At 46.3% G+C, this 19,535-nt stretch overlaps 2 protein-coding genes across 10 annotated transcripts in view; one reads left to right on the top strand and one right to left on the bottom strand.

Annotated features, from left to right (window-relative positions):
• Nucleotides 1-19,535, bottom strand: part of TCAF2 (TRPM8 channel associated factor 2) — a 48,175-nt gene that overhangs the window by 12,349 nt on the left and 16,291 nt on the right. For 3 of the 7 annotated variants that reach the window (XR_015801284.1, XR_015801280.1, XR_015801281.1), the window contains one exon: nt 15,572-15,850. The exons of 2 other annotated variants lie outside the window; for them this stretch is intronic. The gene's annotated coding sequence lies outside the window, so the exon portion shown is untranslated. Of the gene's footprint in view, nt 1-4,828; nt 4,976-11,860; nt 14,728-15,571; nt 15,851-19,535 lie in introns of those variants that run through there. 2 more of the 7 variants (XR_015801282.1, XR_015801279.1) reach the window with 2 other exon arrangements.
• LOC106862489 (C-type lectin domain family 4 member E-like) lies at nt 8,982-17,661 on the top strand. Of its 3 annotated transcripts, XR_015801289.1 has the most exons (9): nt 8,982-9,124; nt 10,042-10,137; nt 10,574-10,666; nt 11,715-11,866; nt 12,087-12,217; nt 13,899-13,949; nt 14,469-14,621; nt 15,627-15,829; nt 17,527-17,661. XR_015801289.1 is itself a non-coding variant. In XM_088159181.1 (6 exons), the coding sequence occupies exons 1-6, from the start codon at nt 9,085-9,087 to the stop codon at nt 12,643-12,645; spliced, it is 672 nt and encodes a 223-aa protein (XP_088015307.1). In that variant the 5' UTR covers nt 8,982-9,084; the 3' UTR covers nt 12,646-13,053. The 3 variants fall into 3 exon arrangements, 1 of the variants encoding a protein (XP_088015307.1); XR_015801288.1 differs by lacking the exon at nt 13,899-13,949; XM_088159181.1 differs by lacking the exons at nt 13,899-13,949; nt 14,469-14,621; nt 15,627-15,829; nt 17,527-17,661 and adding an exon at nt 12,486-13,053.

Here is a 19,535-nt window from a genome sequence, read left to right as displayed (position 1 = left end):
TCAGGGCAACGGCCACGTGGCTAAGCCTGAAGGGGTCGGGGTCAAGGTCCCAGATAGCTCTGGCCATGCAGTACAGCGAGTGGGGGGGTCCCATATGCTGGTAGCCATGTGTTTCCTCCTTCATCCTGCAACCCCCTTCACCCTCTGGTCCCTGCCCCTAACCCATTCCCCTCCCATAACCCATCCCTGCCCTCGGCTCCACTGCCCCCTCCCCCCTCCAAGACCCTGGCCTGCACGGCACCCTGCAACCCCGCCCACACGTGTTGCAACCCTGGATCCCACCACCCCTCCCCTGCTTCGGTTTCACATGCCTGCCCTCCAAGCTGCTGCAGGGTGGGGGAGGGCAGTGGAGCCCCTGCTGGGTTCAGTGCCAGTGGGGGTGGGGGTGGGGGGGATCAGCTCACAGCCCCTGCGGGACAGATAGTGTCCCTGTGGTGGGGGAGGGTGGGCAGCCTCCCGGGCCCCATGGGGGGGGGATGCCCAGCCCTGGAAGTCAACATCTGGGAGAAGAATATGTACTATCAGTTGCTCCTGTAGTTTATCTCAGTAGGAGAAATGGCAAAAGAAGTTATCAGCCTTTGTCCTATCAAGAAAAAAGGAAATTTGTAAAATACAGACAGAATTTGGCAGAAATAGTGAAATCTTTAAAGGCATGGTGAGAGCCACCTTTAGCTCAAATGAACTGGTTCCATATGATATCAAGGAGCTTTTCTGATGTCTGTTAACTCCCTCAGAATATGATCTATGGGAAAGCCTGTGGAAAAGATCTTTGAAAGCGCTTTTACAAGAGCTTTTACAAAGCTCAGATGATGCAAAAGATGCTGATAATAATGACATAACATATGAACACCTATGTGGGGAAAAGGATTGGCATTGCCCTGAAAGCCAAACCAGAGTACTATCCAAGTCTGTCCTGGATAAAATATGCAATGTTGCAGAAAAGGCTTTTAATCAATTACCAACAGTAGATACTAAAGGCAGTTATGTTAACATTAAACAGTTTGCTTCTGAGAATTTCTTACAGTTTGTGGACCACCTTCATGCACAAGTGGAAAGACAGGTGTCTGATCCAGTGGTACAAGCTGAATTACTTAAAGAGATGGCTCAGAGGAATGCTAATGAAACCTGCCGTAGGGTTATTCTTGGCCTTCCCCTCGAGCCAGCACCTAGCTTAGCACAGATGATAGAAACCTGCACCAGGAAAGCAGAACTGCTCAGTGGACACAGGAGAAATCCAGGACTGGCACGCCCAAAGACCATGGCAGCTGTAACACCAGAAGCCAAGAAGCAACCAATGTCACCAGAGCAGCTGCAGCACATCATCTGCTTCCAGTGCAAGCAGCCAGGACACTTCGCCAGGGACTATCCACACAAACAGAAACAGAAGAAGACCAACAAACAAAAAAAACTAGCTTTACAGCGCGTACCCGCCATTAACACAATGGCGCACTCGGCTATAAATGCAGCGGGCTCCACACTCGCAAAAGACTCTCTCTTAATAAACAAAAAGGGGGACGATGGGATAGAGGGTGTGGGGATGTATGGCAATGAAAATATTAAATGTTCAATTAACAAGGTTTGGAAGCCACTAGGCCATTTTAGGCTTGTGACTACCAAAGGTTTTCATTTCAGGTCACCTGATTGGACAGTGATAACAGTGGACTTACCTAACAGTACACAGGATGTGACGTTAAACCACATGAAACTGGACAGTGAGTACTTTGTTGTCGGGGACACAGCACACACACCCCTAGAGATTGAGGTGGTTCCCATGACCATCAAGGGAAGCATAACTGGCCTCATTCTCTTGGCACGATGTCCTCTACCACCATATTACCTGGTTGAGGGACAAATCCTCACCCAGGCCATTCCTGTTCCAGCAGAGGTCCCAGTAGATGGAAAATCACCTGAAGTCTACTGGGCAGAAGTGGTGGGTGAGGACAAACCTTCTCTGGCATGCAACCTAACCCATGGATCAGATCACCTCCATGTGGAGGGGGTACTGGACACAGGTGCTGATGTGACTATCATACCCGAAAGGATGTGGCTGTCACATTGGGAACTTCAGCCTGTGGCAGGCAGAATCCAAGGTGTAGGAGGAGTAAAATTGGCAAAAATATCAAAAAGCATCGTGCAAATTGAGGGGCCGGATGGAAAATTGGCTAGCATCCGTCCATTTGTTACAGACTATAAATGCCCTCTATGGGGGAGAGGCACCATGTCCCAGTGGGGGGTAAAATTGATTATTCCTAAGACTCCTTGGGATTTTTAGAGGTGGCCACTGTAGAGAGCCCTACCCAAAAACTGAAATGGCTAGATGATACCCCAAAGTGGGTAGCAGAGTGGCTGATAAGTAAGGAGAAGCTCAAGGCGTTGGAAGAGCTTGTGGAGGAGCAATTGGCTAAAGGCCACATAGAGGAGACCACAAGTCTGTGGATTTTTCCGGTCTTTGTAATAAAGAAGCCGGGGAAGGACAAGTGGAGGCTGCTCCACGACCTCCAGGGAATAAACAAAGTAATTGAGGACATGGGGTCACTCCAACCTGGGATGCCTTCTCCAACAATGCTTCCCAGAGATTGGCAATTGGCTGTTCTAGACATCAAGGACTGTTTCTTCCATATTCCCCTACACCCAGAGGATGCCCCATGGTTCGCCTTCTCGGTTCCTACCATCAATCAAGAAGCCCCAATGAAGTGCTACCACTGGAGAGTTTTGCCACAAGGCATGAAATGTAGTCCCTCCATCTGCCAGTGGCATGTGGCCTCATTGCTGTCCCCGGTGCGTTCTCAGAGAAGGGAAGCCATCATCTTACACTACATGGATGATGTGCTTGTGTGTGCCCCCGATGACTCTCTACTCCAAGACACACTTGACCTAGTGGTTAAAGTTTTAACCTCTGCTGGATTTGAATTGCAGGAGGACAAAGTCCAAAGGATGCCACCTTGGAAGTACCTGGGCCTGGAAATTACTGCACGGACCATTTTCCGCAGAAATTGGAAATTAATTGTAATCCAAAAACCTTAGCAGATGTCCATTCCTTGTGTGGGCCTCTGAACTGGGTCAGGCCCTGGCTAGGCCTCACTAATGAGGACCTAGAACAACTCTTCAATTTATTGAAGGGGGAGAGAGAGCTGCTTTCTCCCAGGGAACTGACCCCAGAGGCAAAGACTGCAATCAAAAAGGTACAAAAGCCTTTAGGAGAGAGGCAAGCTCACCGTTACCAGCCCGAGCTGCCCTTCAAATTCATTGTCCTAGGAAAACTGCCACACTTACACGGGTTAATATTCCAATGGATCGAGGGGCAGAAAGAGTCACTCTTAATCATAGAGTGGGTCTTCCTCTCCCACCAAAGATCCAAAACTATCACTAAGCCACAAGAGTTAATAGCTCAGCTGATTCGGAAGGCAAGGATGAGACTGTATGAACTGGCTGGTTGTGACTTCACATGTATTCACCTCCCTGTTAAACTGTCTGAGGAGGGAAGGAACTCTCCTGAGAGATTGACTAAAGAGATGTTTGAGCACTTGCTCCAGAGCAATGCCAGTCTCCAATTAGCCCTGGACAGCTACAGAGGACAAATATCAGTCCATGCCCCGTCTCACAAGCTGTTTAATGAGGAATTCCACCTCATTCCTCGTGAGAAGAGGAGTCAGAGACCACTCAAAGCTCTCACAGTGTTCATGGATGCATCCGGGGCTTCTCACAAATCAGTGATGACTTGGAGAAATCCCCAGATCCAGCATAGGGAAGCTGATGTTGAGTTTGTGGAGGGATCACCCCAGGTAGCTGAACTGGCAGCAGTCATAAGAGCCTTTGAGAAGTTCTCAGAGCCATTCAACTTGGTAACAGACTCAGCCTATGTAGCGGGGGTAGTGTCCAGGGCAGAGCAGGCAGCACTCAGAGACATCGAGAATGAGCAGCTTTTCAGGTTGCTTTCCAAACTAATTTATTTGATTTCTCATAGAGAACACCCGTTCTATGTGATGCATGTGAGGTCACACACAGATTTGCCAGGTGAAATTGCAGAAGGGAACCGTCAGGCAGACTCCCTTGCAACCCCAGCAGAACAAGCAACCCCAGCAGAACAAGCACGCCTCCCTGACATCTTCCAACAGGCAAAGCTGAGCCACCAGCAGTATCACCAGAATGCACCAGGTCTGATGTGTCAGTTCCAGCTAACACGGAGTCAGGCTCGAGCCATTGTGACCACCTGTCCCAACTGTCAGCTCCAGACCATGCCATCAATAGGCATGGGGGTAAACCCCCGAGGTCTTGGCAGTTGTGAGGTATGGCAAACAGACATCACACACATTCCTAGTTTTGGTCGCCTCAAATATGTTCATGTTAGCATTGACACATATTCAGGTGCAGTCTATGCCTCTGCCCATGCAGGAGAAAGGGCAGTGCACACCAAAAAACACCTAGTGCAAGCCTTTTCAGTGTTTGGGATCCCTAGGGAAATCAAAACTGATCAGGGTGCAGCATATAAGTCCAAGGAGTTCCTGGAATTCGTCCAGCAGTGGGGAGTGGAACATAAAACTGGCACCTCCCACTGCCCCACAGGCCAAGGTGTAGTTGAGCGAGCCAATCAGACGCTCAAGCAGGTTTTGGCTAAACAGAGCCGTTCAACTGTGTGGATGTCTCCACAGCAGAAGCTCTGCAAAGCCATGTTTACTATCAATTTCCTGAATTGTTCATTTGAGAACATGAATCCACCTGTGGTACGTCACTTTAACAGTGGGAAACAGTTCAAGTTATCCCAACATCCTCCAGTCTTGATTAGGGACCCAGAAACCTGGGAAATCAAAGGTCCCTATGAGCTTGTTACCTGGGGGCGTGGCTATGCGTGCGTATCCACTCCCTCAGGCCCTCGATGGATTCCCCAAAAGTGGGTGAAACCGTATGTCCCCAAACATCCTGCTCCAACTGAGGAGAACGAGGAGCAGGTGGCTGTAGCTTCAAAAAGAAGACGCCGCTGGAAAAAAGAAAAAGAAATCCTCCTAAAGGATGACATTCCGGCAGATAGAGACTTTTAACAGGTTTTATAATGTTTGTCTTTCCTTTTAGAGAAAAGCTTCCCTTCTCTCAGTCCTGTGAGGAACCCCATCCAAGTTGTCTTCCTGATAACACTGAACAGTTTGGCAGCTGCATGGATCGTCCTTCAACCACGTCAGAACATCTGGGTGACCCTGGCACAGACACTCCAACAGGAAAACATATATCTGTCCACAGCAGCAACAACAAACCCTATGTCCACCTGCCTGGTAGGAATCCCATTGAAGGCTGGAGAATATTCAGCCAGCTTTGAAACATAAATGCCCAATGAACTTCCTGAGTCACACACCATTTCATCACACAAAAATTGTAGACAGCAAGCTGTAATGAGTAAAAACCCCATAGAGGAGTTGCTGCCAAGTTTGCCCAAAGCAGCTCAGGAACCCCAAGACTTAGAGCTGTTAGGTTCCTACCCAGCACAATATTGCATTCATTTTAGGATCTTCCCCAAACCTTCTAGCCTAAAAGAATTCCACAACATAATGCAATATTGTGAGGAATTCACTGCCAAAAGGTGGTGCAATACTATAAGACATATTGTAGCTGACACCCCAACTCATTCAAGCCCCAAAAGCCTCCCTAGGGGATTGTTCTTAATTTGTGGAGACCGGGCATGGGCAGGGATCCCTTCTCGGCTCTTAGGAGGGCCATGCACCTTTGGGCGGTTGTCCCTGTTGGCACCCAACGAAACCTTAATTAACAACTGGACTCACAAAAACAAATCAGGTAATAAAATCCAAAAGAGAAGTACAGACAATTTGGACCCAAACTGTGGTTCTGAAATTTTCCATTGGAGCAAGTCCAAAAGAATTGCTGTGTCCCTGTTTCTTCCGTGGGTTGCAGCAGCTAAAGCTCTAGGCGAATTGGGCCACCTAGAGTGTTGGGTAGTCAAACAGGCAAACTTAACATCCACCGCAATCAGCTCCCTCCTAGAAGATGAGGAAATTACCAGGCAGGCCACACTCCAAAATCAGCTGCTATAGATTTTCTCCTACTGCTGCATGGACATGAGTGCCAGGAATTTGAAGGACTTTGCTGCATGGACCTGACCTCGAGAGCTCCTAACATCCATGCTACCCTCCAAAACATGAACACCTTGATCGGACAAGTGAAGCAAGAATCTGAAGATTGGTTCAATGAACTGTTCAAAGGCTGGGGACTCACAGGGTGGTGGACATCTATAGTTAAAACAATTATATTATTTTTTATTATTCTTTTCCTTGTAGTAATGGCATTCGGGATCCTACATCACTTGGTTTTCAAAGCTATTAATGGTCTCATTCCTCCTACCTCAGTAGTCAATCACATAGAGATGAAAAACCTAGAACAATCTAACTCTCCCACCAACTGCAAGTGGTGGGCAAAATCATAATTTGAATCAAGATGAACCTAATATCCTTCTTTCAACTTTGTTAAACAAAAAACGGGGAGATGTTGCATCTCCCTAGATGTATTGGAAATGGTAGATTCCGTGACCCCTGCAATGTCCTGTGTTCTGGTCCCTCTCCCCTCTGGCCATACCTAGCTGGCCGAGATCCAATTTCTTCCCACCCTCCTTTCAGATCCTAGAAAAGACCTGTGCCCCCTGACCTTGCCCTCTTTCTCCCTCTTGCTCTCTCTCCCTCTTTCTCCCTCTTGCTCTCTTTTTGCTCTTGGAGGCCCACAAGAAATAAACCTCTGCAACCACCGCAGCGGGGAAAGAGCCTCTTTTGTTATCTTTTATTCACGTTCATGTGGCAGATCCTGAGGCTTCACCCTAACATCTGAGCTAGTCCGGACAAAGGGTCAAAGCCACACCCTAGGTCATGGGCAAGGACTCCATCCACTAGACCAGGTTACTCATATCCCCATCCAGCCAGGCCTTGAACATTTCAGGGATGGGACATCCACAGCTCCTATGGGTAGCTGGTTCCAGTGCCTCACCACCTCACAGAAATGTATTCCTCCCTAATATTTAATCAAAACCTGCCCTCTGTCAGTTTCAAGCCATTGCCCCTTCTCCTATAACTACCATCTTGTGCAAGAAGTCCCTCTCAGCAAGGCTATTTCCACTGCTGTAGTATAGACACTTGTTGGGATTAGACTGAATTCCACAGGATACAGTTAATAACACAAAAAGATATGAAGAAGTGTCACAGGCAGTTGTGAGAAAGCAGCTGTCAGCAGAGACTTGTGGTGGTATCAGGGAACTGGAGAATTGCAGTGCTGCAAATGTCCTCCCTACCTTTCTTCGTGTCCCAGTCCTCTCCACATTCATAGAGCAGTTGTGTATCTCATCCAGACCTAACTCCTTTTCTGATGTCACTTGAATGTCCTGTGGTGGGAACATGACCACTGCGCTCTTCCCAGCCTCTTTGTGCCTGAGATGATTCTGCCCTCTTCCTTTGGCCTGGACAGCAGCAAGTGATAAAGTAGGAATGTAAATGCAAACAGCTGTGTGAATTGAATAGCTGCAACTATTTGAGGGGCATTTGCCACAAATTACCGATGTTAAAGAAGAACATGACCACCAGCCAAACAATAACCAAGGCATTAGGGATAGGCTTCTGAGGCACACAAGCAGTGTGAAAGCAAAGTCTAGATGAAGCAGGAACATTGTAAGAGAGAGAGGAAAGAGAAATGGGAAGGAAGGAAGTGGCCATTGAGCTCAGGGTGCTCTGCAACTTGGCCACCTCTGTCTGTAAGAAGCTCCCTGGCAGCTGAGTGCTCTGGGTGACCTCGCTCATGGCACTGAGGGGTGCAGCAGGCACAGACCCACAGCTCTGCAGTGTGACAGCGTGAGCCTGTGCTTTCACCTGTGCTTCACACGCTGCTGGAAGAGGGGTGGATACTCACGAATCCTAAGTGTCCAGCGGGAAGTGTGTGGGAACAGGGAAACCCCTGCTTCCACAAGGGGATGTGTTCTTGCAGCTGCACTTCCTGGGGGGCTGGTGGGAGACTGGATGTTGCACAAGTCATGGGAATGTGTTTTTATGTGGGGAGAGAGCTTGTGAACATTAGTTACACAAAGATGTTTTGAAATGCAGGGTCTGACCGTGCCTGTTATGCACAAAAGAACAGAATCAGAGGATGTCTTCTACAGAGAGCTCAGGCTTGTCCTCACTTGTAAGCAGTTCTGTGTCCTGATCTTCTGATGCTTCAGCTGAAATTCCTGTGCTATTGCTATGAGCAGTGGATCATCTCAGTCTACTCAGAGCACAATGAGATCCAGTTGGAATTCTTCATCCTTATGTGTATCCTTAGGGACACTATCTGGCAGAAGTTTCATTTGAGTGGTCTTGCAAAGTGCTAGAACCACCAAATAAAAAAAGCTGTGGCTTTTTTAGGCCAGACCCAGGTAAACTTCATGATCAGTCATGCAGAGAGAATCTGGCAATATCCAGTGATCTTTTCTGGCCTCCAACCCCACAATGCTGGGTCATATTGAACACCTCAGCCCAAAGCTCCATCCTCTCTTCCACTGGAATTCGATCAGTGTTGGCAAGTTCTCTGTTGTGCTCTCGATTTCTGGGCTCAGGGCACACATGGGCACTGCCCACACTGAGTCACACATATGCTCTCCTGTCATTTTTGGTTCCCTTTTGTAGGCTGTGCTCAGTGCTTTTAGCCCTTTGCTTGGAAATGCCAAATATACCTGCCCGAATATGTATTTTCACACACATGGACCGTCAGCAGGAAAGAGCAGGCAGCAGAGAGGGAAGGCCATGTATGACCTGGGAAACTGCCAGAGGCTGTGCCAAGGGAGATTGTGTGAGCTGCAGTGATGCTCCCCTTCATTTGTTTTCCTTTGCCTCAATGAGTTTCTGTTGCAATGCACATCTTGTGAAATGTCCTGGCCGAGAAATGATGAAAATTCCCCAATTTCCATGTCTGTGTGGGGTCCACCCAGGATATGCCTTTTCAGAACATCAGATTAGAGCCACTGAAGGCCCCTCACCAGAGTGGGAGGAGCCCTGTGCAGGAGGAAGGCTGTGTTTGTGGCCACACTGGTAACAGAGACCCTTGGAGAAGAGTGATCCTCTTGGAGAGATGATGAACAGCCAAGGGAGACTCAGTCCTGGAACTGCAGGTAAGCCCCAGACCTTCTTTCCTTTCTGTCCTCCTGTCCAAGGAGTTGGGGAAAGACAGGGCTGGCCTGGATCCTGGGCATGGCACGGTGACCGACCTCCTCCAAGGAGATGGGGCTTAGGACAAGAGCAAGGCAACAGATGAGGGAACTGGGCAGTGCCCAGGCTGGCACGATGAACTTTTTCCTGGAGTCAGGGGGAGTGGAAGTCCAGACAGACCATGCCCTGCTATTCCCTTCTGTGGTTTGTCTGTAAACAGTGGGGCTGAAGGCTGCTATCCTTCTGGGATTCCCCTGGTAAAGCTCTCTGCATCACACGGAGCACAAGTTCCTGCTCCCATCTCTGGTGTCTCACAGCATAACTCAGCCAGGGCTCTCCCAAGAGCTGCCAGGTGCCTTTTCCCACTGTGGAAACAATCCCTTCTGTGGGTCTGGCTGTGCACAGCCTGAGCTGGGCAGTCACTCCTCTGGGGAACGGTGCCATTGCAGAAAGAGGCTCACGGTCCAAAGACAAAATCCAGGTAGTGAGAGAAAGAAGCTCTAAAGAGAGAGAAAGAGGAGGGAGAACCAGCAAGAGCATTCAGTGTTAGATTGTGGTAATGGCAGGCAACAAGGAAGATGTGTTGAGGAGAAAGGAGGTTTGGACAGGACAAAGGAGGAGTGAGGTTTGGCAGAATACAGGCAGGTCTTTGGATAAAGAGGGAAAGAGAAAAGCAGCCTCAGGGCAGCTCCTGTGTAACTGTATTCTGTGGCTCTGAGTCACTGCTAGTGACACGCAGCAGGACCTGCTTCCAGCACCTGTGGGGCCCCCCAGTCCTTGGAACAATGGACAAGCAGGCTGTCCGTGTACAGAGCCACCTGAGTTATCCTGCCCCCAACTCTGGGCAGGCACATGTTCACTCTTGCTCTGTGTTTTTCAGCCCCAGCAGAAGAGAGAAACTGCTCCTGGCTGAACATCTGGATCTTCCTTACTTTTGCCCTTGCAATCAAAGCTGCCTTTGTGACCCTCTGCCTTGGTGGGTTCCAGGGTCTCTTAATTCCCTTGGGATGAAAGGCTCAGGTGACTTCCTTTGCTCAGGTTGAAAACCCATATCCTCTTCCCTCTGCCAGCAGGAAAATACCCTTCACCAAAACAAGCCTCTCCACTCTTACTAACTTGTCCTATGACTTCTTTGTCCTTTTCCTTGCCCCTTCTCAGAGGATTTCTAATCTGGGTTTGTCAACTGGGAAAATGAGTCTCTCAGCCAGAAGATGCAAGAGAAGCTCTTCCAAGGGAAGGAATGACTGGTAGTGAGAGAAGTGTTCTCCCCTTCTTGCTCAATCCAGATTTCATAGCATGTTAACAGAGTCTATTGGTGATTCAAATCAGAAGGTGGAGGATAGCACAAGTTGCTCATGCATGCCGTGGAAAGAATGGCAATAGCATTTTCCATTGCTTTCTTCTCTTCTCAGTGGCTTTACTTGATGGAAGCTATGACCAGTACAAGACCCTCTTAAAGAACTCTACAGAGTGGTACTGTGTCCCCAGAAGTTCTGCAGAAAATGGTGAGTGATGAGAGCCTCATAAGCAGCACAAAGGACTTCACCAAAATTTAGTCTGGTTTCCCCTCAACCTTTGAGGTGGGGAATATCACTGTCAGTTACAAGTGGATTGTTTCAGGGAAGGAATCTGGGGAATTGTGGGACGACACTGTATTGTACATTTTTACTTAGGATGTTATGAAAACATGCTCCAGGCTAGTGAAAGGGGGTAGGTCATTCCATACCTGCATTTTGCCAACCTTTCTACTCTTCCCCTCATACAACCCCTCTAATGCAAGCCTGGTCTACTGACCTTGATGAAGGTGCTTTTACACTGGCTGGTTCAATTCAGCTCCACTCTCTGTGCTGGCTCACTGGCTGTTCACACAAGTATGAGAGTCAGTGAGGGACAGAAGAGGGAGGATGATGTTTAGTTTGGAATAGCTGGGGAGCTGAGCTGCCGTCACACATGAAGTGATGGTAATGTTGAGTGCTGGAATGCCGGTAGTGCAAGTTCCTAAACTCAAGTCAGAGATCACATGTCATACAGCCTCTTGAATGAGAGTTTTGTGAGAATATATCTGCAGTTTATAATCCATCATATGAAACTCTGGGCATAAGGCAGGTCTCTTGGATAAACTGGCTGTGGAAGAAATGCCTGTGGTGGCAGCAAGGCTGTCAGAGCAGTTTGCTCTAAGTCTCTCAGTCTGCATGAGCTGAGACCTTGGACAACACTTGTCTGATGGAAGGGTTTTTAGAAAAGTGTAATCCAACTACTTCCCGTCTTGCTTCCTCAAGAAGTGTAAGGCAAAACCCATGTCTCTCATCAAAGAGAGGTTGCATGGACATGGCAGGACAGACAGAGAAAGGGCAGAGGCCCCTTCAGGCAGGGTCCTTACAACAGGAGCCTGCCAGGCTTTCCCCATTACTTCTGGAGAGCAGAAGAGAGCATTTACCTCTATCTGGACTAACGGGTTAAAACCCCACTCCTAACACCTGGGACCCTACATTGAACTCACAGTCATGAAGGATGGCACACCTTGTTCAAAAGCAGGATTTTTTTCCCCCACAGTGGATGGCTGGACGTGCTGCCCAGAGGGCTGGAGAAGGTTTCAAAGAAGCTGCTATTTCCTGTCCCCTGACACGATGTCATGGGCTGAGAGTGAGCAGAACTGCACTGGGATGGGCTCCCACCTGGTGGTGATCAACAGCAAGGCAGAGCAGGTACATGCAGAGGGCCGAGAGAGGGACCCAGCAGGCAGAGACACAGTGCTGGGCCCTGGAGGGGACTCAGAGCCCCTCCTTGTCCTGCAGGGGAGGGAGAATGTCCTGTCTGCACCTCTGCAGCACCAGTCCCCCTCTGCCACCAGCCCCACCCCACAGGGAATCCTGATCCCTCCCTGTGCTCAGTCCTGCACCTCATGGACATTGTGCTTTTTTCCAGGAGTTCCTCTTCAACTTGACAAAAGAAAAGGTTACTAACATCTATGAAACAAAATACTACATAGGCTTAGCTGCTTACAAAAGTGGGCAGTGGCAGTGGGTGGATCAGACGCCATATGAAAAGACACCCACGTGAGTATCCTGGTGGAGTGAGGAGAGCCCTGTAATTTATACCCTCAGTTCAAGTGACCAATACATTGTGTAAGGCAGGTATTTGTCAGAGGGGTATTTCTATCTTCAGCTGCTCTGCAAGTCAGAAAACTCAAATAATTTTCTAGTCAAAACTATGGCTCCTGATTTCTGTCACAGTGACTTTCCTTTTTCACAACTGCTTGAGGTGGCTCCATATCCACTGTCATGCATGCTAGTGCATTTCCAATAGAAGAACTTTCTTTTACAGGTTCTGGAAGCCTGGGGAGCCCAATTTACTCTTTGCAGAAAAATGTGCTGCAATTCATGTCAAAGGAAACACAGATCCCAACACTTACAGTAACTGGAATAATGTCCTTTGTTTCACAAGTTGCTATCGAATTTGTGAACAGGCAGTCAAACTTCTCTGAGGAAGGACATCCGAGCTTCAAAGTACCTCGGTTTTCAGCCTGTGCCCCTGCATCCCTTTACAAGCTGGAGATTAGTCCTGGATTAAATAGCTCAGGCTGATGTGAAGGACCTACTGTGAACCTTGCTACTCTCCTTCAGAAACAAGGGTCCTAATTCTCCATCACTTTCCTTGACTCCTGGTCCAGCCAACATCTCAATGATGTGGAAAAGGCCATCACTGTTTCACGAAAAGATACTTGTCCTTCAAATCACTGGAGCAGAATTTGAAAAAAGAGCATTCAGTGGAGTGTCCTAGTCCCTCCTGGAAGGGAAAAATTATTCATGGCTGTAGTGTTTCCTTCTCCTTCAGCACACTGTGTGTTTATTAGGGTTTTTTTAAAAATCTAATAAATGTTAATTTTAATCCACTTTGCATGTGGATGTCTTCTGAACAAGATGTCCCAGATTCCCATAATCCAGCCTCCCAACACAGAGGTTTTAACTTTTCTGTATGTTTGGCACCTGTAGATGAGAATATTGCTGAGTGTGCTGGGCTGACCAGGAGCAGGAACAAAGTAATGTTCATCTGTAGAGCATGTGAGGAAGGTTCTGAACACTTTGGAGAATCATTTGTGAAGACATAAACAGAGCAGGCTATGTAGTGTTCAGTGCCAGCCACAGGTTGACCAGGATGTAGCAGAAAAAAGATGGATTTTGGAGATCCTGCTGAGATGTGGCAGGATGAGGCATGGCAATGAAGAGGACAGAAAGCATGAAATTTAACAAGAAAGATAAAAGCCAGAGCCTCCCCCCCCCTCCACCCCGGGAAAAATTATTAATGAGAGAGAAATTTCACACCCCTATCAGAGGCATCACTGTAAATCAGATACACAGAAGTCTTGAGCAATGTTCTGCTTCCCTAAAATTTCCCGAACTCCAGTCTGTATGTTCCTCCCTTTCGTCAATGATATCCATAGTCTTTGAGGAGCTGGGAGTTTCCAGTTTGGGATTAAAATACAACCTGAAAAATCAGTTCTGGGTGATTTCTTTTTCATCAGAAATCTAAGTACAAATATTTGTCATTTTTGCCTGAAAAAGTGTATTTTCCAGGGTTCTGTTTTTGCCACTGGACCAAAAGTTGGGCTGTTGCAAAGCGTTTGCCTCCTAGTTTCTAAAGTTGCTGGATACTTTCACAATGGAGAAAACTACTTTTTTTCCAACATGACCGCAAACCCAAACATTGCAATGGACTTCTCTTTTTTATTTCGCTCAGCTTAGTTCCGGAACTTACAGCAACAGGGTTTTGAGGAAGAAAAAGAGGCAGGTACGACACGTGGAGAGTGACCAATGTTTACAAGCAGTTTTAGGGGTGCTGCAGTTCTGGCTCCTGGAAGGTTGATAGGACAGAGCAAAACTCACACCAGGAGATTGTTTTGCAAGAAAATGCAAATAACTTGCTAGAAACAGTCTCCCTGCCCCAAATTTGGAAAACCAAGTTTCTCTTGAGATGTCATGACAAAAGAGGGATCTTGGGAGATGATGCTGGGTTTGCCTACAGAATTGCTGAAGGGAGGTTCCTGATCCCCTCTTCAATATGGATTTGTCTGATGGAGGTGCCTATCTCCAACAGATAAGAATCAGTTTTTACCTCTCAAGTCTGTCTTGACCCAGGAGGCAGCAGATGCCATAGCAAGAGGCAGAGGTGAAGATAGACAGTTAGGTACAGCACTTTCAGAAAGCTTCAGGACATTCCTGCGTATTGAACCCAGGGGTTGGGTGGGAAGGACAAAAAGTTTATCAGAATAACATTCTTCATGATGACACCTGCTGTCCTTGTTTTCAGGTGGACATCTTGGCCACATCCCAGCTGCCTCTCAGAATAAGACCTGGATGCTCACCACTCCTTGGCACATTAACTTTTGCTTTGGAACTCGGGTCTGAGGAAAGGACCCGCAGTGACATTCGCTTCTGAGAATACACACGCCATAGAGTGCAGGTACTCCAACTGCTGCAGCAAAACTCTCTTGTGGTTCAAACCTGAGCTGCTTCTTATTTTCCTCCAGCAAGCTCATTATGACCAGTCTTTGAGATGCTGTCTTCAGCTGGAAAAACATCATTAGCACCAAGTTGGAAGGACATCCAGTGTTGATTCTTATGGTCAGGCCTACTAATTACATCTGTACACTGAGCATGCTGCTCTCTTTATGTTCAGCTCTGACAGCTGAGTCTTCCTTTATATGATACGCCTGACTTTCTCTAAAAAATGATGATCCTTGTCAAGCCAAGTGATGAAATAAAGTGAAATGTATGTGTTTTGCATGGCAGACACTATCTTTCATAAGGGTTTAAATTTTCCTCCAAGGGTGTCTGTTCTTTTTTTTTAGACAAAGCAGAGAATTACACCTCTACTCCTTCTCTTTTTCTGTTTTATCCCACCTCAGATTCTTTCATGTTCCCTTACATTTATTTCTCCACTTCTTTATTTTCTTTGCACTCCTGCTGTCTCTCATACTGTTTCCACCTTTACTAATTTTTTTTCCCCGTTAAATTTTGTTTCCTTTTACCTTTTCTTGCTAGATCACAGATGAAGAGCATACAATGTTGTTCAGGAGAAATAAAAGAGAGAAATGGCATTTAAAGAAGTTCTAGCACTGGACACACATCTGTTCTGTCTTTTAAAATTTAGTGTTTCTGAAATTATTTCCTAAGCAGTCTTCTGTAAGGTGTTAGTACTAACCCAGGTAGTGTTGGCCTTGCAAGGTTCTTATTAACCAAGAGATCCACAACCCCCACTTCTATTGTCCAGTTCATGCTGGTTATCCATTGTTTATCTCACATTGTCTAAGACAAATCCTATGATTTTAGCCTTTATGTCTCTACCTGGTTGCAAGGAAATAAAAACATTTTTTAATTTTATATGGAATCACTTTACACGATTTACTTTACCTGAGCAAGCTTTTCCACATCCTGCTGCTTAATTATAAATAATTTATCTTGACAGGCTTTTGGACAGTCTGCTGGTTTCCTGGAAATGCCTCAGCTGATCATGAGGTCCAGCAATTCAGCACCATCTTCTGCTCACAGCAAGTTGCCTGCACTCGCTCAGTGTCACTGTGATCTACATTCATGTGATCAGGAGGAGATGCAGAGAGCCTCTGACTGTCACTGCAGTCCCTTGTGGTGCATCAGTGGCCTTACAGCAAGGTAAGAATTCTGTAGCATTCACTAGAAAAAGAAAACGCAGCCATAAGGCAAGGAATTGCTTTGCTCAGGATCTCAAAATGCACCATAAAATTGGCTTGTGCTATAGTCCATGTTTTAACATAGGGGTAATTCAGTGTAGCATTTAAGAACAGGACATAGATCTGGTTGTTCAGACTGGAGGTCAAAATAGACCACTGTAAACACACTCCAGTGCTGTGCACCTGCCATGACATTCAGTCCTGCCAGGTGAGGCACCTGCTGTCTTAGATCCTCATGCAGGCTGAGTTGCCACAATTTTACATGCACGAGGTGTCTGCAAAATTTTTCTAGCTACAGATCAAGGAGGTAAGTTCACTGCCTGAACACTCTTTTGCTTCTGACATGAGCTAACACAGTTGCCAACTCTGAAAGCAGAGCATGAAGGCAACCTCTTTCAGAATAATTAAACACACATCAAGGCCTTTCCTGTGCTGTCCATCAAGGTTTTCCTTTAAATGATCATCCTCATTTCTCAATGCTGTAATTTCACCTGAGTTCTTACATTTACTTCCAGCTTTTTTATCTCCTAACATGTCTCTGCTTTTAAAGTGACATTTTTCCCCCGTTCCAACTCTTCTCCTAATGATTGTAATTAACAAACTTTGCATACCTGAAATCAGAGTAAGTCTGGAACAGAGAACATTTTGGAGACAAGGAAACAGAGAAAGTAAAAAATGGGAAGGGGTTTCTTGGTTTCATTGGTAATAAGAGAGCCAATGTTTCCTCTTCTGTGGTTAAAATTACTTCTGCTGGGAAAGGAAGTAGTGGGACGAACACAGAAAAAGGCAGATTTGGGAGGAAGCCAAGAACGAACTCTTCTATCACATGTACAATGCAGAGGCGCTTCTCAGATTCATTAGAACACCACACCATTCAGACACCATTTAAAACTGCTGCAGAGCACTGGCTTTATGACAGACAGTCACATTTTCATGAGTCAAAACCTGCTTAGGAGATATATTGTTGCCTGGGATCATCTGACCAGAAGGGGAAAGAAACAGCCTGCTGCTGGGAAGGATTTGCCCAGAGTGGATATCCCCTGGCCTTAATGAAAGGAGTCAAATTCCTCCTGACCTGAGTTATGAAAAGGTTTCTGCCTGCAGATTCATTTTTGAGTCATCATCATCATCTGGGAGCTCAGCCATATTTTGGTGCTCAGAAAATATCTCGGTGAAGAAATATTCTTCCTATCCAAAGGCCTCTTGCAAACTATGACTCACAAGTGACACAGCATAAAATACATGTATAGAAGTTTAGAATTATTCTACCTGCATTCTTAACAAAATCTTGTATTAAATTCAGTTACGGATCTTTTCGTAGGACATTTTTCTTTTTTCTTTTTTTTTTTTTTTTTAAGTGTATCTACCCCAAAGTTCTATATGCCTGCTAAAGAACCAAAGCATCCCTTTAACACCATCAGATAATTAAACAAATTCATCTTTCTATTATTCACACAAAAATAAAGTATTTTTATAAGTGCTCTTCATCCTGAAGGGCAGGCCAGTGCTCACAGGCTTGATCCCTAGTTTTTTTTCCAACTGTTACAAGTGTTCAAAACAAGACTGATAAAAAATATCAATCCACCTCTCCATTCTTATAAGTATGCTTATTTAAAACATCTCTTCATACTTACAATACATAAAACTCTCTTCTTGCAGCACAAAATGCAGGGTCCTCGCCTAGAGACTCTGCACAGTTGATGCTTGCACTGTCAATTAACCCTGGTTGCGACTGAATGAAGTATTGCACCACAACACTGAAAGACTGGCTTGAATGTAGTATTAGGGGAAAAAGAAAAGTAATAATTTTCAGTGATCAGAAGTCATCTTTGGTACTGCCTGAAGGTTGTGTACATTTCAAACTGGTGCATTCCACAGACCAATGAGCCTTGCACTGTGCAGAGATCACAAATTATTCAAAAGAAGCACATTTTCTGAGGACTGCTTCAAAAGCTTTTCCCTGAAGCTCTGGTTCTCCTGCTGAAGTGTGCTACTTGGAGACGGATCAGGAGTGACTCAGGCTGAGTTGTGGAATCCTGTGAGCTGCCACACGTACACAGTGCTGGAGACTAAGAGTCAACAGATGAGATGATCTGGAGTAAGGATCAAATGGTTGCTGGAAGTGAGAAAAGGAAGGAAGATTCCCTGGATTAAAATAATAAATTTGTACATGTGTTGCAAGCTTAATTTGCCTGCAGATCCATGGTCTGATTTCCTCGCTTGATTTCTGATGTGCCTCATCACAATGGGCCTGCCTGGCAGCCACTGGAATATGTCTGACCTTGGTCACCATCACTGGACCCAACACTGACCTGAGGGCTGATTTCCATGCTTCACCTCAGACCTTCCTCATCCCTGAAGACTTGCCTAGCAACCTAGACCCTGGATGTTGTGCCAGGTGTGCCTTGCCTACCTCACTCAGGTGTTGTGGCTGGTCCCCAGCTGTCCTGCTGGCTGTGTTACTGCAGCTGGCTCCTGGTCACTGACCCTTGGGGAGCAGCTGCCTCCACCATGCCCTGACAGTGTCTGTTGTACCACAACGCAAATTGACAACTGGGATTTATTTTATTTTGTTGGGTTTTTTTTGGGAAGGCAGATTCCTGTCAGTTTGTTTTACTAAAGTAGCTCTTTACTATTGAATTTTATTCCATAGCTCACTTCAGCTTTGGGTAGAATTTGCTGCTGATGGTCACTGTCACTTCTTCACTGTATTTGTCATTGCTCTGGTTCCAATTTTGCTGTTTTTCATGCTGTTTGTAAAAAGCCTCTTTTTTCAGAAAAGACAAACAAACTCACTGTACTCCTTAACATCTTCCATGAGCTCCTCAGTATTGCTGACAACCATACTCAGCTTTAAAAATCATGTTCCAGTAGCTTTTCATAGGATTTCGATATCTTTGGTTCTTTTTCCTTCAGGGACAATTCAACAGGCTGAACTGGTTCCTTATAGCTCTAAAGTAGTGCAGGGGGGATACAGAGCCATTCACATTTTTGAAATGGTGCTACATTCCCATTGTTTTAGCAGGTCTGAGAGAAGCAGGAAGAGTTTATATGTTGGGTTCCACCAGCGCGGCCTCTGGTGGACAGTGCTGCCTGTGCACAAGATGTGCAGTGTCTGTGCAAAGGGCTGGTCATCTTATGAGAAAGAGCCACATAAATCAATCCAGAAGCAACAGATATGTAATCTCAACACAACTGTTGCAGAGCCACCAACAGATTACAACTTCACTGTTGGATTCAGAGCTGTATGAGGCCAGATGTAAAGACTGATTAATAAAATCTTTCTGACATAAAGACATGCTTGAAGGAACAAATGCAGTATGGAAACACAACACACACTTTTCATGGAATCATGGAATGGTTGCAAGGGACCTTCAGAGTCAGCTAGTCCAACTCCCCTGCATTAAGCAGGATCATCTTCATCAAATCAGGTTGCTCAGAGTCCCATCCAACCTGACCTTGAATGTCACCAGGGATGGGGCACCAACCACCTCTAGCTCTGGGCAACAACCTGTGCCAGTGTTTGCACTTGGGCCAGCCTCTCTTCAATCAGTTCTACTTGACCAACAGCAGACACACCACGTGAGTCAAGCTGCTAGAGCTGTGAATTATTGAGTGGTGGCCTGGGCAGCTGACAAATTTATCTATTCAAGTGCTGCAGTCAAGTA

Source organism: Sturnus vulgaris, chromosome 2 (assembly GCF_052056855.1).
Source record: "Sturnus vulgaris isolate bStuVul1 chromosome 2, bStuVul1.hap1, whole genome shotgun sequence".
NCBI lineage: Eukaryota > Metazoa > Chordata > Aves > Passeriformes > Sturnidae > Sturnus > Sturnus vulgaris.
This window is presented reverse-complemented; position numbering and strand designations above follow the sequence as displayed.

What these genes read in the sequence shown, in the direction of transcription:
- LOC106862489 (XM_088159181.1), top strand. Translation starts at nt 9,085, where the DNA reads ATGATGAACAGCCAAGGGAGACTCAGTCCTGGAACTGCAG. An exon ending in ACTCAGTCCTGGAACTGCAG is followed by an intron (nt 9,125 to 10,041) that starts GTAAGCCCCAGA and finishes TGTGTTTTTCAG; the next exon opens with CCCCAGCAGAAGAGAGAAAC. An exon ending in CTTTGTGACCCTCTGCCTTG is followed by an intron (nt 10,138 to 10,573) that starts GTGGGTTCCAGG and finishes TTCTCTTCTCAG; the next exon opens with TGGCTTTACTTGATGGAAGC.